This window comes from Convolutriloba macropyga, chromosome 3 (assembly GCF_964194025.1).
Source record: "Convolutriloba macropyga chromosome 3, txConMacr16.3, whole genome shotgun sequence".
NCBI lineage: Eukaryota > Metazoa > Xenacoelomorpha > Acoela > Convolutidae > Convolutriloba > Convolutriloba macropyga.
Window position 1 is genome coordinate 32498995 of NC_134470.1, and position 18196 is coordinate 32517190.

General features: G+C 36.9%; 1 protein-coding gene across 2 annotated transcripts in view; it reads left to right on the top strand.

Moving 5' to 3' along the window:
• The window catches only part of LOC142336156 (uncharacterized), a 154314-nt gene that overhangs the window by 101685 nt on the left and 34433 nt on the right, over positions 1-18196 (top strand). For both annotated transcript variants that reach the window (XM_075384755.1, XM_075384756.1), the window contains one exon: positions 353-593. In XM_075384755.1, coding sequence (XP_075240870.1) covers positions 353-593 — 241 coding nt within the window. The remainder of the gene's footprint in view (positions 1-352; positions 594-18196) is intronic.

Genomic DNA, 18196 nt, shown 5'->3' on the forward strand with positions numbered 1-18196 from the left:
CAACTCCGAGTCATTTTTAGTGAACATAATTATCGGAGTAGTGTTGATTCCTCATTGTTATTGTATTGGGTTGGCTATTCCTGAAATTTAATGAAACAAAATCCTCAAGTTTTCATTTTCACCGTGAGAAATTGATCAACAGCACTTTTAAGCGCTAATCACTAGCACTGATTTTGACGCGCACATTGAATCGGCTGTGTTCAAATGAGACCATAGACATTTTTGGGCTACTCTACATTGGGCTACTCTTTTTCAGATTTGAATTTGACTAGGGAAACGTATACAGAAAGCGACTGAAAGGTAGATTTTTCAGCTGCTGAAAGTGAATGGTCAAAAGTTATCTGTGTTTCAGCTCTGTATTCGACGTCTACGAATCCATTCACGTGGCCTGCTGTTTTGGATCCAGCTTATCGATATCAGTTCTATGTTCAACTTTTCATTGACTGTCAGAATTCAGTCAATGGGGGCCATCAGTACTCCTTGTGGGAATCGGTTGTTGTCAGGGCGGAAAAACCCCAGCTATCTGTTGTACAAAATGACGCAGAGAGTGCTATTGTTGACATTAATGACCACAGACAGTTTAATCAGATCAGGTTGGCTTCTGTCTTTTAAAAATGTGGGGAAAATTTGTAGAATTCAGTGTCTTTACTCATTCCTAAAGTTATGAAAGATCAGTTAAATAAATCGTTCAACGAAGGATCTGAAATCTTTCGTGATAAAATTGGACTGATTAGTGCCAATGGCACAATTGTTAACGGTCATTTGAAAATCGACACCAAAAATCCAATATTTTTGCATTGCAACATTGTCCATTTGAGTAATTCTTGCAAAATGAGAACAGAAACCAGCAACATTGAATTGAGTACGTAAGAAACGTTGTCAGGTCATTTTCTACCAAACAAAATGTCTTTTGATTATATACGGAAATATAATTTGCATAGCAAAGAAGGGCGCGCAAAAGGAGGGCGCGTTTCAGTAAGGAAGGTGAGATATAGTATGATTTAGAATGGATGGGGCTATCATTTTGGGAGTACTAAATCCTCCTAATTTAAGTTAATTCAATTTAGTTCAATTTCATTAAGTTTTAGTTCCATTTTTAGTCATTTCCTGTTTGAAGATCAAATCTTCATTATTTCATGCTTGTTCAATTTGTTTACATATTTTACTGAAATCATTGTCTGTTCATGTCGTCTAGTAATTCGGTTTCCGGCAATTTGTAAAGTTTAGTTATGATCAAATTGTTGATCACATTCAGTTAATTTTAATTTCATCATTCATCTCAATTCTGTATTCAAGTTTAGTTGCATCTCCTTTAATCCGAAATTTGTACTGCGAATCGCTTAAGTATACAATTCTACTCAAAGTCTAATTTTGCTTAGCGAAATACTAGATTAAAAAGTAAAGCTAAATTCGCATCGCCAAATACACATAAATTTAGCACTCAGAAATCTGAATCTTCTGAATACAAAATTAATAGCGAATTCGCTCCACGAAATAGCCAATAATAAAAAATCTCAAGCTGAATAACAAATCCGCGAAATAGCTGAATAACAAATCTCTAAATTTGGCACCTCTGAATTCATTCTGAATAATGTAACGAAGTCTGTATGACATGGCGCAGTCAGCAGGATACCGATACGCCTAATACCGATACTACAACAGTCACTTCACCATCTAATGACGATCTCTATACGGACGCATTTAATTTTGCATCATCCAAAACATTTTCGAGTACCCTGATGGCAAGCTTTACTTCAAAAGACGCCATCCTCAAGGCGACCAGGGACTGCGTTCTCCCAGAAAATGAGGACAGATGTAAACAGATAAGCCCCTATATCCATAGTTTTTGGAAGGAACTGCACGTTAAGAATGGATGTGTGTGCATAGACGATCGCATCGCCATACCGAACTCAATCAAGGACGCCTATGTGGAGGCAATCAATGCAACACACCCAGGGTGTTGGGGGATGGTAGATATGGCGACACATGCATGGTGGCCGTACATGCATCGTGATATCGTAACAAAAACGGCAAAAAGCAACCCTTGTGTAAAATTGGTAAAAATTTAAAGTCTCTTATTCCCGCAAACAAATGGGCACCAATAAAATTATGCAAAGTACCAAATAAGGAAATTCAAATCGATTTGGGGGAGCAATTTATAATGAAAAGAATCAAGAAGTTTACTTTCTTGCATGTATAGATCGATTTTCTAAACTTCCGTCAGCGGAGGTATCTGATAGAGCAAATGCAGATAATATTTTGAAATTCCTTCAAGAATATGTTTTGCTACACGGAGTACCTCGTTCTATTAGACTATACCAAGCGCGGTGTCAAACAGGTCAACGGATTAAAGCATTTGTAATCAAAATAATATACAATTAATTGAAGCTCCAATACATGACCACAGATCAATCGGACTTGTTGTAAGGCTAATTCAAACAATCAAGAATCGCTTAGCATGTATTAAAACGGCGGCGCGAAATCAATTTAGTTTGAAAGCATCAGTAAACTCTATTATATACCAACTAGTTATATGCCGCCAAAAGACTATAAATATATCACCATTTGAAGAACACTTTGGAAGAAAAGCGAAAACTCCATTAAGTAATATATCAACTGAACCTGACACTAGTAGTCTCACATAAAACGAATTATGAATAAATATTTATATATGGAGACAGTCCGTTGGGAAGACCAGTCCTGATTTCGGAGAAAAATTGGAACGTGGAGGCCAGAAGCGACATCGAGTTGGAACTAAATAGAGACAAACTAAGCAAAGATGCGGTCAGACGGAGCAACGTAGATACTGACAAGGAACCTCGAGTAATTCCCCACCCAGATGTTGATATGGCAGTTCCACGAACAGAGACTTCTCTTAAAGTAAAACTGGCAAAGAAGAAACCAAAGAGCAAGAGGTCAAAGAAATGTCTCGATGGTCTCTACGAGGTTCTGGCTTCTGGATCTTCTGTATTCAAGACAGACGCTTTTACATCTGTAATCAAAGAACCGGGGAAGAGAGAAGTTACAATTCGCAACTCTGATTTGGCAAAGTTTGGGACAAAGGCAGAACGCCTATCAGACCTACAATTCTATGCTAACAAGAGGCCGAAAGTACCGTCAGGGAAGATAACTGAGGACTTAATCAACCAGCATGCGAGATAGGCGAAAAAAATTGGAGGTTAATAAAAAAATGAAACATAAAAGGATCGCAGATGATGTCAGTGCCGTTTCATCCATCCACTCAAACGTGACGAGAGCGTTGCCAGTACGAATGCCTGTAAAACCAAAGAAAACTTTAGTACCCGCACCGCCATAGGCACCATCTGAAAACGTAACTGAATTCGCGCCAACAAAGGAGCTTCCACTTTCATCTATTGTAATCGCAGAGCCACCATCGAGACCAAAGAGGAAAGCAGCAACAAAGGCAACAGAGGCTTTCCAGCCAATACCGAAAAGAAAAAGATCCTCCCCGTCAATTACAGAATCTCACGAGTTTTTAGCTTCAATTCAGACATCCACCGACAACATGCTCATCTTCTGCACCTTCGCGACACAAACGACGACAATTAATCAAACAAACGCAAATACAAAACAAGTCAATTGTCTCAAAATTTCAAAAAACTGCAGCCAAAAGTCAAAATGTAGAGTCTGACTATACAGTAGGTCCGTGTTCTCCAGTACAAACCTACCCGACTCAATACTACATTTCACCAAATTACGAGGGACCAGAAATGTCTATGACAGTTGGTGAAGCGGAAAGGTTATAAGAAAGTGATTCTGATTAAAACTTTCATAAACATTACAGTATTATTTATAGTAACCAGCAGTCATGTTATTAATTTCTTGATAAACTATTTCGTCGTTTATTTTGTCGAGGGAGAAATGTGATATAGCATGATTTAGTATGGATGAGGCTATCATTTTGGGAGTACTAAATCCTCCTAATTTAATTTAATTTAAATTATTTCAATTTCATTAACTTTTAGTTCCATTTTTAGTCATTTCCTGTTTGACGATCAAATCTTCATTATTTCATGCTTGTTGAATTTGTTTACATATCTTACTGAAACCATTTTCTGTTCATGTCGTCTAGTAATTCGGTTTGCCGCAATTTGTAAAGTTTACTTATGATCAAATTGTTGATCACATTCAGTTAATTTTAATTTCATCATTCATCTCAATTCTGTATTTAGGTTCAGTTGCATCTCTTTTAATCAAAAATTCGTACTGCAGATCGCTTAAGTAGACAATTCTACTCAAAGTCTAATTTCGCTATGCGAAATACTAGTTTAAAAAGTAAAGCTAAATTCGCGTCGCCAAATACACATAAATTTAGCACTCAGAAAAGTGAATCTTCTGAATACAAAATTAATAGCGAATTCGCTCCGCGAAATAGCCAATTACTTCTGAATAACAAATCTCTAAATTTGGCACCGCTGAATTCATTCTGAATACAGTAACGAAATCTGTATGACAGAAGGCTTTCTGAAAAACCAATAGATAAGTCACGAGTTTTCTAAAATGGTCAAATACGGTACTTTGTCCAATCCGCTGCGAAAAATGGGCAAATAATCGGCAAACGCTGGTGTTGCTGTTTAAATATCTGAGAGTATTTGCGTGCTAATTTTTGTGGATAAAAACTAACCAACCCGATATTTACAGTTTGCAATTCTGCATTTTATTGCACAAGAAACTAAACCAGTTATTACACACGCGAAAATGTAGTTTTAACCGGGAATAAATACAGGATTGAAGAAAAAACACGTGATTGAAAAAGATATGACATGCAAATTAAACTGACACACAGCACCTAACTTTAGGAGAGTGTGGGATGGTTCGACCATCAGCTGCCAGAAAGCAATATCTGCATTGTTGGATAACAACCCAGTTATAAACAACAATTTCCATTGTAGAGAAAACATTGATCGTTAGTTCTGTTGTTTATGGTTTAGGAGCCGTAATACCTAATCAACTCTTGCGTGGGATAAACTGTCCAATCTGAATAGTAGAAAGAAGTGGAAGTGTACATCAAAAAATACAGTACTCGGGTCGAGGTTTTTACCCAAAAATACCGGGGAAAAGAGTGTAAAGAGTGTAAAAATAAAAAAATTCCCCCCTATTTCTCCGCTTAATTAAGGGTGGAAGAGTGGAATTGAAAGAGTGGAATTTTAAAAATTTAGAGTGGAAAGAGTGGAAAAATAATTATTTCCACTGTTAAAAATTACACTTAATTTTTATTTTTACACTCTTATAATTTCACTCTTAAAATTATTTGTACACTCTTCCACCCTTATTAAAAAAATTCCACTCTTTGAATTACACTCTTCCACCCTTAATTAAGCGGAGAAATAGGGGGGGAATTTTTTTATTTTTACACTCTTTACACTCTTTTCCCCAGTTCATAGCGCCGGAATTAAAGTGGAAATATTTTATTTTTACACTCTTTACACTCTTTTCCCCGTAAAATATATCGGAATAAAGGTGGAATTAATTCACTATTACACTCTTTCCACGCAAGCCAGAACAAAGGTGGAATTTTTTTATTTTTACACTCTTAAATGCACCAACCTAGAAAGCAGCTCCATAATGAAGATGAAGAGCAGAGGGTTCGACAACTCCACAAAGTCCGAATATTTAAAGTCTTTTTAGCACTGTGAGCTGCATGAAGATCTCAACAATAATAGGAAAACAACTTTTTTGCTTGAAAGCAAATTTTATCAAGGAGTTTCCCTACCAATGTTGAGAAAAAAGTGCACCTCTAAAGAGCTAAGACTTTTTAAATAACACATATAAGCAAGCTGAAACCAACATAAGCATATCATCACATCATAAGCATAGACAAACTCAAACCAAAAAGCAACCGAAGCGAGAGACGAGCGTCAGACGAACAAGACGAGCGAGAGACGAGCGAGAGACGAGCGAAAGACGAGCGAGAGACGAGCGAGAGACGAGCGAGAGACGAGCGAGAGACGAGCGAAAGACGAGCGAGAGACGAGCGAGAGAGCGCAAGAGCCAAGGGAGGGGGGATAGAACACCGAAAAATCTTGACGCCCGAAAGGCGTCCCACCCATTTTTGACGTAATTTCATTGCTTTTGCAAAATTCCGTATAAAACTAACTTTTTTCCTAGGCAAACTATGACAAAAACTCTTTTTGTCATACACACTAGGTACACATGGGATACTCCATGCCAACATTGGTTTGATTTCGACAACTCTAAGACCCAATAAAAAAAAACTGTAGTTAAAATTCGTTATTCGCAAAAATTGCAAATTTCCGTATGAAAAACTAGCTTTTTTCTAGAAAAGTTATAGCAAAAATTCCTTTTGCATTACACTCTAGGTACACATGGGATACTCCATATCGAGTTTGGTTCGATTTGGACAACTCCTTGACCTAATCAAAAAGACCTATTTTTAAAAATTATTTAAAGTTAATTATTCGAATTAATCGGAAATTAAGGTACGAAAAGCTAACTTTTTTCCTAGACAAGGTACAGCAAAAATTCTTTTTGTTTTTCACTCTAGGTACCCATGGGATACTACATACCGAGTTTAGTTTGATTTCGACAACTCCTTGACCCGACGAAAAAGACCTATTTTTAAAATTCGTTATTCCCGAAGTTCGCAGATTTCAGAATGAAAACCTAACTTTTTTTCCTAGAAAAACTATAGCAAAAATTCCTTTTGCATTACACTCTAGGTACACATGGGATACTCCATACCGAGTTTGGTTCGATTTGGACAACTCCTTGACCTAATCAAAAAGACCTATTTTTAAAAATTATTTAAAATAAATTATTCGAATTAATCGGAAATTAACGTACGAAAAGCTAACTTTTTTCCTAGAAAAGCTATTGCAAAAATTCTTTTTGTTTTTCAGTCTAAGTACACATGGGATGTTACATACCGAGTTTGGTTCGATTTGGACAACTCCTTGACCCGACGCAAAAGACCTATTTTTAAAATTCGTTATTCCCGAAGTTCGCAGATTTCAGAATGAAAACCTAACTTTTTTTCCTAGAAAAACTATAGCAAAAATTCCTTTTGCATTACACTCTAGGTACACATGGGATACTCCATACCGAGTTTGGTTCGATTTGGACAACTCCTTGACCTAATCAAAAAGACCTATTTTTAAAAATTATTTAAAATTAATTATTCGAATTAATCGGAAATTAACGTACGAAAAGCTAACTTTTTTCCTAGACAAGCTATAGCAAAAATTCTTTTTGTTTTAGACTCTAGGCACCCATAGTATACTCAGTACTCAGTTTGGTTCACATTGGACAACTCCATGACCCGACGAAAAAGACCTATTTTTAAAATTACTTATTTGAAATAATAGCAAATTTCCGAATGAAAAACTAACTTTTTTCCTAGGCAAGCTATACCAAAAATTCTTTCTGTTTTAGAATCTAGGCACCCATGGTAAACTCAGTACTCAGTTTGGTTCACTTTGGACAACTCCTTGACCCGACGAAAAAGACCTATTTTTAAAATTACTTATTTGAAAAAATAGCAAATTTCCGAATGAAAAATTAACTTTTTTCCTAGGCAAGCTATTCCAAAAATTCTTTCTGTTTTAGACTCTAGACACCCATGGTATACTCAATAGTCAGTTTGGTTCACTTTGGACAACTCCTTGACCCGACGAAAAAGACCTGTTTTTAAAATTTGTTATTCGCGAAATTCGCAAATTTCCGTATGAAAACCTAACTTTTTTCCTAGAAAAGCTATAGCAAAAATTCCTTTTGCAATACGCTTTAGGTACACATGGGATACTCCATATTGAGTTTGGTTCGATTTGGATAACTCCTTGATCCGACGAAATAGACCAATTTTTAAAATTCAATAATTGCAATTTATTTGAAATAATAGCAAATTTTCGTATGAAAAACTAACTTTTTTCCTAGGCAAGCTATACCAAAAATACTTTCTGTTTTAGACTTTAGGCACCCATGGTATACTCAATACTCAGTTTGGTTCACTTTGAACAACTCCTTGACCCGACGAAAAAGACCTATTTTTAAAATTCGTTATTCGCGAAATTCGCAAATTTCCGTATGAAAACCTAACTTTTTTCCTAGAAAAGCTATAGCGAAAATTCTTTCTACTCTAAATTTTTAGTACACAGGGAATACTCCATGCACACATATAATCGTACATGCATATATTATATATATATATATATATATATATATATATATATATATATATAAACATAAGTTTGCGTAATTAAGAATAAAAAGAATCCGGAACATAGATCTACATTATTCGAAAGTATCGGGCAAATTAAATCGAAAAGGGACACAAACAGCAGAAATTTATACAACTGAATGAACAAAGAAATCACATTTTGAACTAGTTTCTCATAATAAATAATAAATTTCAGTACTAAAAAGTAATTTTTTTTCTGAAAAAAAATCAGCGCTAGGAGACAGTTCAAAGATAAATACTGATTGAAGTCTGAAGTTATTCAAGTTCAACTCAACATTAGTCATGCTCGAAATGTGTGAGCACATGAATGAAGTATAAGTTGTCGAGAAACAAAAATGGAATAAGTTTGCTATCTATTAAACTGCACATCAAAACTCGAACTTCTGAGGACTTCTCGACAAGATAACCAAGAGGCTTAAAGTTGATTTTACGTTCACGAAAATCAGTTGACGAAAGATCCAAAACTATTTTGTCAACAACGTCATAGAGCTGAACAGCGCACATAAACACTGAATCTTGCTCAATGAATAACAAGATCTGGCCTACCAAAATTTCGTTCTCCGAAGAAAAAGAAACAAAACTGTTTGATTCAGATCTTGTGTATAATTGGCTGTCCAGATTAAAATTGCCTTGATATCTGCAGAACAACCGGGGTCCGGGAAACTTGCTTTGAAAATTTTTGTACACTTCGTTTTGCTTCATAGAATATTCCTCCTTCAAGCTGCTTTGTTTGCCCCTCAACGTCTCCAAAAATCCTGCTAAATTATCATCTTTCACCTCCAAGGCATCAAAGTGTCTGTTCCGAATGTATCATTTGACAATGAGGCTGCACGTATTGACAGTGCCAGTTAAGTTAAGGTCCTGATAAGATGATTATTGGCACTTTCGAACATTGTTGCTGACGTAGTCCACAGGGGTCCAAAAAACTTGCATTGCCATGCTAAATGTCGAAGCAGATGGAAATTAATGGAGTCGAATTTCTTTAAGGGATAACGAAGGGACATTGTAGCAGAAAGCTTCTAAAAGGTAACCACAAAACTCTGCCTCGGCTTCACTTTCGTACATAGAGCGGAGGGAGAAGACCAAGTAATTGAGACTTTGCAGATTCGACTGATGCGCCACGGAGCTTTCTGGATATGTTTGGAACACAATTGGCGCAAAGTAAAGCAGGAAAGTTTTCAGTTCTTTAGCTTTGAAGTACTCGCGTGATCTCAATGATCTAATCGATCTCTTGAATTCGTTTGGTAAGACAACTTGTTTTGTGGCGCCATCAATTATTTATAATTCGACGGAGCTCAGCTGTTCAGCAAAAAAGTTGATCAAGTCATTCGCAACTCCTTTGAGACATTGGTGCATTGTATCAACGGGACAAGTCAACGGGAGATTTGGAATTACTTTGAACAGATATGAGCGCCCCTTCACTCCAAGCGTATCGACCTCTGGATCTTTCTCCTTTCTACTTTTCCTCTCTTCTACACTCCCACTCTCAAATTGTCTTACAAGGTACTCGTGCATCCCAGGATCACGCATTGTAAAAGTTTCATTGTTCGGATACGAGCGACTACCTGGATATTTTTGCACGCCTCGCATGGTACACAAACCGCATCCATAGTGTCCGTCGAACTTTTTCATTTTTACGTCATGCTTGCAAACAAGATCCAGTATCACAAAAACAGTTGTAAACTTCAGTTCGTATTCCACCCCATTCACTTTAATCTTCCTGTTTTTCGATATTTCAGAAGAATAGTGCTCAAATATCGAATCCCAGTGTATACTTCCTTTGCCATACCACAAGGAACACAGAAAAATATTATCAAATGAAGCTCGTAGTTTCGGTGGTAGGTCAGCCAGAGCAACCCAAACAGGATAAGCCGAGCAGTCACTGGACTCTTGCACCCGAACTCCATCTGTATTGAGAATAAGCTTGAAAGTGACTGTATTTCCATCGAACAAATCTGCGAGCTTCAGATCTGTTTTGGTATCTGGATTAGCATAGGCTAAAATTTCATTTATGTACTTTTCAATTTTTTCCTGAATTTTATCAGCAAAACTCAGAAAAATAGCTTCCCCACTGCCGTTAGCCTCTGTCCCTTTGATGTATCGGTCAGTTAATTTCCTTGTTTCATTTTTTATGAAATTGGGGGCCGGTAAATTGTCTTGCGGATGAAGTATTTTTTGCCACCTCAGGAGGTCATACAAAGCTTCGTCAGGTAAACAATGCCTTGCAACAATTCCAAACAAAGCCATTGATGCATTATGAGCAGTGACATTTTGATTGCAACTCAGAGGGGCTGACGAGAAAGAAAATTCGACTTCCTGGTCCTGCTCGGTTTCTTCACCCTCGTCACTTGATTCTTCTTCGGACTGCGATTATGGAACTGAAGTGGCATCTTGAGTAGAAATGTCAGACTCAAATTCATTACTATGTAGAGTTGCACGCTCATCCGTTCTCTCTATCTTGTCACCAAGCGAAATTTCTAACTCCGAAGATCTGCTAGAATCTACTTGATGAATGAATGCCCGAATTTGTCGACTTGATGAATCGTCAACCAGTCTTCTCTTCACTTTCCGTTTTCATTGACTTGAATTTCGTCTTTTTCTGTCAGCTTGAGAAATGATAGGGGTCGCGGAACTTGATTGACTTGCTGAATACTGTGATCCAGTAATTGATGATTCTGTCGATTGGGAAAGACTGATTGGAATCTGGGGCGTAAAAGACTCTTGAGGATTTTCCTGCATCAAACTTTCGTGTTTTTCTGTATGTGGGCATCTACATTTTAGCCGACCATCTTTGAAGTAATTTGAACCGTAACTTACGGTGATTTCTTCATAGGGCTATACTGAAGTTATTACTTTAAGGAAAACGCATTTGTTATGCGGAAGGAAGGGGCTGGTGTAACCAAGAAAAAATTGTGTGTTAGGAGAGCAGGAGTGATTGGCGAAACGAATCGGGCCGAGTAGGACTTGTTCATCGGCGTCCAACTCACCCCGCATGACTGAAAGATCGGACATTTCGTTTTGAAGCTCGGCAGGGACGCTTTTGACAGGGCCGACAGGAAATGGCCTAAGGGGTTCAAGTGATGGCTTCAAAACCCGGCCTGTATGATTAAATATTCCAAAGCCTCCAAATTTGTCCGGTAAGATCTTGAAACCAGATTGATCACACTGCTCATAAAGGTCTTTCAGCGAATAATACACTTTCATAAGCTTTTTGTCAAACTTCAGACAATTTTCAAATTCCTCGAAACTGTTTAAAGGCAGCATTGACTCAAGAGATACATCCAAATCTTTGAGCAATTGACGAACCACTTGCCCATCCGCAATAACTAGGTCTTCACAATTAATCATAATTCTGCAAAAATTGGGAAACGATTTAGAAACGAGTTGCTTTAAAAAGAAAAACTCATAAACCCGGTGAATAAAAAAACAAGGTAAAAAATCAAACATTGCCTTGGTTTTTAGGTGAATATCAGTTTCTTGAAGAAAAAACAGCCTTTTAATAGTTGAATTACCTGAACGGTTACACATATAAAAAATTTGGATTGCAGAACTGATTAACGTTAAAACATGAAAATAAAATAAAACTCATTGAACAAGCAATCAAAATTGTACTATAAAATATACAACTAAACGTGATCTGAGGCATAAAACTGAGACGAAGAGCAAACAAGTATATATACTGATCAGTTTATCACAAACAATTACTAATCTGTAAAGGTGTTCTCAAAAGTCGAAGAAAGTAAAACTTTCAGTTAGATTTTGAAGTTCAAACTATCTCTTCAGTTGGACTCACTCACTGTTGAGCCACCACCCCTTTTTCTACAGTCCTTTCCATACTGATTTGCCGCTTTTCTCGCCTCCTCGCATGCCAGGTTCGGGGTATCAGGGTAATTCTGCTTCACGACATCTAAATGCAAAAAAAAACTTCTAAATGCGATTTATTAGTCATGCTGCTTTATTAAAAGTTACGGTTTTTCTCTCGTTTTCGAGCTTTAGCATCTCAGATTGAAAGTCAAAGTGAAAAAATTTCAAGGCGGGAAAAGTGAACAAGTTTCAACAAAACCAAAATAATTACAAAGGTTCTTACTCATAAACTTCTCCAGAAGGTTTTGAGGAGCTGCCGTCCTACCGTCATCCTCCCTCCGTCTAGGCGCAAGAATGAAGTTCCCACGATAACTTTCGCTGAAAAGCTTGTCATGAAGTGCCCTAGCCAGCTTTCCAACATCGACCCTGCATGTATGGACATCAGGTCTTCGCCCTCGTGGAGAATTACTTTGCTATGTGTAGCTCGTGAAGGGTGTTCGTCTACACTACGGAAGCCATGCACGTCCACGAAACGGACTTCCTTCAGCTCAGCAGTCTAAAAAAGTGCCTATATCGCAAAACTGTAGCAAAAACCTACATCTATCAGATGAGGAAAAGTGAAACAAAAAACTCCTTTCAAATATTCAGTTTCTGATGACAACGGTATAAAAGAAATGGAGAGCAAGCTTACTTTCTGATCGATTCTAGAGCACAGATTTGTCCGATTTGTTTCCTCTTTCTTCTTTTGCTCTTCAAAAGCTTTTCGCAGTGCGTCCATCGCTAGGGCATAAGAGTTCAAGAACTCATTGAGCAGCGGGCACTTTGGACCACATTCAGGGTTGTCCTCGTTTCGCGCTGTATTGTCAAAAGTAAGACTAGGTTGAATCGAAGAGCATGGCTGCGTGAAGACCTCTTGTTCATCCTGGATACAAAAAAAACCAAATTGGCCTACTCGTCAATTAAAATAGAATGAACCAGCTAGTGAACTTTGCAAAATTTACATTTTTTGTTGCCTGAAACCTTTTCAATTTGTACTGATTGAAAAATACCTGTTCAAGAATCTGGCTTTGGTTGACCACTGGTTGCTGACTTGAGCTTGCTTTCAATTTCTTGGCTTTCCCACTTTCCTTGCCCATTGTAATCGCCGTGCTCGTCATATTCGGTGCACGAGATGAGCTCAAAAAGTCAACTTCTTCTACCAACGGAGATTTCGATGCTGTCAGAATTGTAGTCTTCAGACCCGAAGGCCGTTTTCCCGAGTCCATCTCTGCTTGCTAACTCAACATCGCCCGTTCTACATACTTCAAATTCCCTTTGGTCAAAAGGCGACAGGGATATATTTCTTCCTTCCTCCTCAAGTCATAGCTCTGACCCTCAATAATGCTCAATTTTTGCGACGGTTTGAGCTTTTCAGGCCACTTTGTGCTATTTAGACTTAGAAGTATTAACTCTTTGTCCACAAAGAGCCAGGCCATATTGTTCGACACAAGGTTTGCCTTGATTGCATTCTCTCTTTTGGCTTCTGAGTCGAAGTGAAGGTTTTTCTTTGCCTGCTCTTGACGCGATGTTCTTTTCATTTCTAACACTCTGAAAAACTTCAATCGAATTGAGATAGGAAAAAAGAAGACATAGTAAAAAGCTTTAGAAATTCTTCCAAATCATCTTTTTTCTCTCTTCACTTTTGTCATATCTACCATTCCAATGCTTAATTTTCTCTCTTTCTTTTCTTGAAGAAAATCACTATTGGTAAACATAGTAAATTTCAGAGAACTTTATGAGGAAAACAAACATTACTACTATCAATGTTGGAATACATTGTAAATCAATAACTCTCTCTCTCTCTCTCTCTCTCTCTCTCTAAACATCCTTAAATTTGATGAATGAAAAACTGCGCTTCGTCAGTATTGAACAAAATAAGCAACTAAAATTACTGCACCTTTCCAAAAAAAGAAAACTACTCTATACAAAATGAACTAATTATCACTGTTAGGTGAAGCTAAGGGGTTTTCATCTTCTTCATCATTTTGCTGAGACTGCTGCTCTCTGTTTGATCCGTCAGCCGGTTCCATTTGTGAGGGAGCGCTGGATTGGTTCTTCTTAACCTTCTTAGAATCTGTCCTCCTCTTCAGCTGCTCACACCAGAATGGATCTGATTTCCTCTTTTTGTATCTCAGGGAGTCAATACCAGATCTGTTTGCGGCGGTTCGCGCTTCGGAATATGCATCGGGCCACAGTCGGGGTGGAAAAATTTTCTTTACCAGGTCTAAAAAAATTGTAAGTGACATCTGGTGTAATTATCTTAAATTATCTAAAAGCCAAAATAAAATTGCTTTTCTGAATTTTCCATTGCTCTATACTTATTATTAACACGTTCTTCCCAATTACCGTCCTCAAGTTTTTTTAGAATTTTGTAGTTGAAATATACCTTTAAAAAGTTTGGTTCTTTTTGGCGAAGTAGGTTTTCTCACTTCGCTGTCTCGAGTGGGGGAGATAATTTCTCTTTGGAGTCCGTTTTCATCCCACAGAGCAACTCGCAGAACTTTTCCGTACTGCTCGGGCTTGTCATTTCTTGGTAAGCTCTCAAGATTGGCACCGTTGTAAACACTAGGTGGCTGTTCTCCTTGGTCTTGCTCCTCAACTTCGCCTTCCTGGGTAGTCTTTTTACTGACTTCTCTCTAAAATTATTATTGGACGACCTGAACCATTAGTTAGACCATTACAATAGTTATACCGTCCTGATAGGGGTTGAGACATTCATACCTAACTTTCTTAATAAATAATAGCTACCATCTAAAGCTAAGCTTTCTTAATCGACTTTAAAGCAGACTATTTTTTATAACATTCAAAAACCCTTACAATAGTTTTCAAATTCTGCAGTTGCTGTTCAAACTTCCTGTTGCATTCAGCGAAGGTTTTGTTGTGACTCTGGATCAATGTTGAGATAAAGTCCTTGTTTTCTTTCAGAAGTTCTTCAACTTTGGCGTGGTTTCTGCATTTCGAAACAACCAGTATTTACATTGACACAGCTTTCAAGAAAAGTATTCCATTTAAATTGCCCCTATAATGACAAAGGTTTTTGAAGCTTTTCTAGTCAAAAAAGAATTTCATCAAATACATTCCCTTTTGAGCTTACGTCTCTCTAATTTGACTAATCTAAACCTATACAAAACCAAAACTAATATTACTCTTACCAAAGTCCCCGGCGTTTGAGAGATGTTCTCAGGTGTACCTGTTGCACTGCTTGTCCACCTTGTACCCCTGGTTGGCGTAGAACGCAGGTCTCGTTCGCATTGTTCAGAGAAGGCCAAATAGATCTCGCTAAATTTCTCAAATTCAGCATTCTTTGCTGCTGGTGGCCCATGCTTCAGGAGAACGCATTCAGTGTCACCATTCTCTAACTTCAATGTTACTTTATTATCTTCCTTCATCTGCATTCTTTGATTTATTGCCACCTCCTTTGGCCAACGGGGGTCGAATAGGGATAGTTTTATGATCTGGCATGATTCTGTTAGAAACACAAATTCAATTCTGAATGGCATCTTTATCTGAAAATAAGAGTGCTATTGAGAACCTTAATGAAAAACTACAGTTCAACTGATATGATTAGCAGAAGGCCGGCTGAGAACACATAGCTTATTGTCAAAACTTGTGAAATTAAAAGGGATGCATCAGGAAACTAGAATAACCGAAAGTTTACAAAACAACTCAAATAAGTCAACAAAAGATTACTTCTGGGTGCTTGGCAACAATAACTCAACAAAGTTGTAAATTTAACCTCTAAACAATCACTTGATCTAAATTTAGTTCAAATGTCATTGGGCAGTTCGTCGCTCATGTCGCTAGAATGAACAGAAACTGTCGTTTCAAAGCTAACTTCTGCGGTCAAATCGACAATTTCAGCATTAGCCCTCTCTAAAGTTTTGATTCGTTCATCGAGTTGCCTGATTTGAGCCTTAAGTGCATTCAGTTCTGTGAGAAGACTTCCAACAGATGTTGTAGAATTATCAACGTTTCTTACATTAGCCGCAGGACTCCTTTCATAAATAAGAGCACTCCCAGTGTAAACGACAACAGTTTGATGCATTGTCAAAGCTGAAAAAACGTGGCAAAAACCTCTTGATTTAGAATCCAATTGCAATAGGAAACTCCGACTACTATTTCCAGAGGCAAGCTATAGCAGAAATTTCATTGCTATTACACTTTAGGTACACGTGGTATATTCCATACCGAGTTTGGTTCACTTTGGACGACTCTATGACTTAATCAAAAAGACCTCTATTTTTAAAAATTATTTAAAATTAATTATTCGAATTAATCGGAAATTAACGTACGAAAAGCTAGCTTTTTTCCTAGAAAAGCTATAGCAAAAATCCTTTCGTTTTGTAATTTAGGTCTACATGGGATACTATATACCGCATTTGGTTCGATTTGGACAACTCCTTGACCCGACGAAGAAGACCTATTTTTAAAATTCGTTATTCGCGAAATTCGCAAATTTCCGTATAAAAAGCTAACTTTATTCCTAGAAAAGCTATAGCAAAAATTCTTTTTGTTTTACACTCTAGATACCCATGGTATACTCCTTACCGAGTTTGGTTCACTTTGGACAACTCTATGGCCTAATCAAAAAGACCTATTTTTAAAAATTATTTAAAATTAATTATTCGAATTAATCGGAAATTAACGTATGAAAACCTAACTTTTTTCCTAGAAAAGCTATTGCAAAAATTCTTTTTGTTTTTCAGTCTAAGTACACATGGGATGTTACATACCGAGTTTGGTTCGATTTGGACAACTCCTTGACCCGACGCAAAAGACCTATTTTTAAAATTCGTTATTCGCGAAATTCGCAAATTTCCGTATAAAAAGCTAACTTTTTTCCTAGACAAGCTATAGCAAAAGTTCTTTTTGTTTTACACTCTAAATACCCATGGTATACTCCATGCCGAGTTTGGTCCACTTTGGACAACTCTATGGCCTAATCAAAAAGACCTATTTTTAAAAATTATTTAATATTAATTGTTCGAATTAATCGGAAATTAACGTACGAAAAGCTAATTTTTTCCTAGACAAGCTATAGCAAAAATTCTTGTTGTTTTTTACTCTAGATACCCAAGGGATACTTCATGCCAGGTTTGGTTTGATTTGGACAACTCCTTGACCCGACGAAAAAGACCTATTTTTAAAATTCGTTATTCGCGAAATTCGCAAATTTCCGTATGAAAACCTAACTTTTTTCCTAGACAAGCTATAGCAAAAGTTCTTTTTGTTTTACACTCTAGATACCCATGGTATACTCCATACCGAGTTTGGTTCACTTTGGACAACTCTATGGCCTAATCAAAAAGACCTATTTTTAAAAATTATTTAAAATTAATTATTCGAATTAATCGGAAATTAACGTATGAAAACCTAACTTTTTTCCTAGAAAAGCTATTGCAAAAATTCTTTTTGTTTTTCAGTCTAAGTACACATGGGATGTTACATACCGAGTTTGGTTCGATTTGGACAACTCCTTGACCCGACGCAAAAGACCTATTTTTAAAATTCGTTATTCGCGAAATTCGCAAATTTCCGTATAAAAAGCTAACTTTTTTCCTAGACAAGCTATAGCAAAAGTTCTTTTTGTTTTACACTCTAAATACCCATGGTATACTCCATGCCGAGTTTGGTCCACTTTGGACAACTCTATGGCCTAATCAAAAAGACCTATTTTTAAAAATTATTTAATATTAATTGTTCGAATTAATCGGAAATTAACGTACGAAAAGCTAATTTTTTCCTAGACAAGCTATAGCAAAAATTCTTGTTGTTTTTTACTCTAGATACCCAAGGGATACTTCATGCCAGGTTTGGTTTGATTTGGACAACTCCTTGACCCGACGAAAAAGACCTATTTTTAAAATTCGTTATTCGCGAAATTCGCAAATTTCCGTATGAAAACCTAACTTTTTTCCTAGACAAGCTATAGCAAAAGTTCTTTTTGTTTTACACTCTAGATACCCATGGTATACTCCATACCGAGTTTGGTTCACTTTGGACAACTCTATGGCCTTATCAAAAAGACCTATTTTTAAAAATTATTTAAAATTAATTATTCGAATTAATCGGAAATTAACGTATGAAAACTTAACTTTTTTCCTAGAAAAGCTATTGCAAAAATTCTTTTTGTTT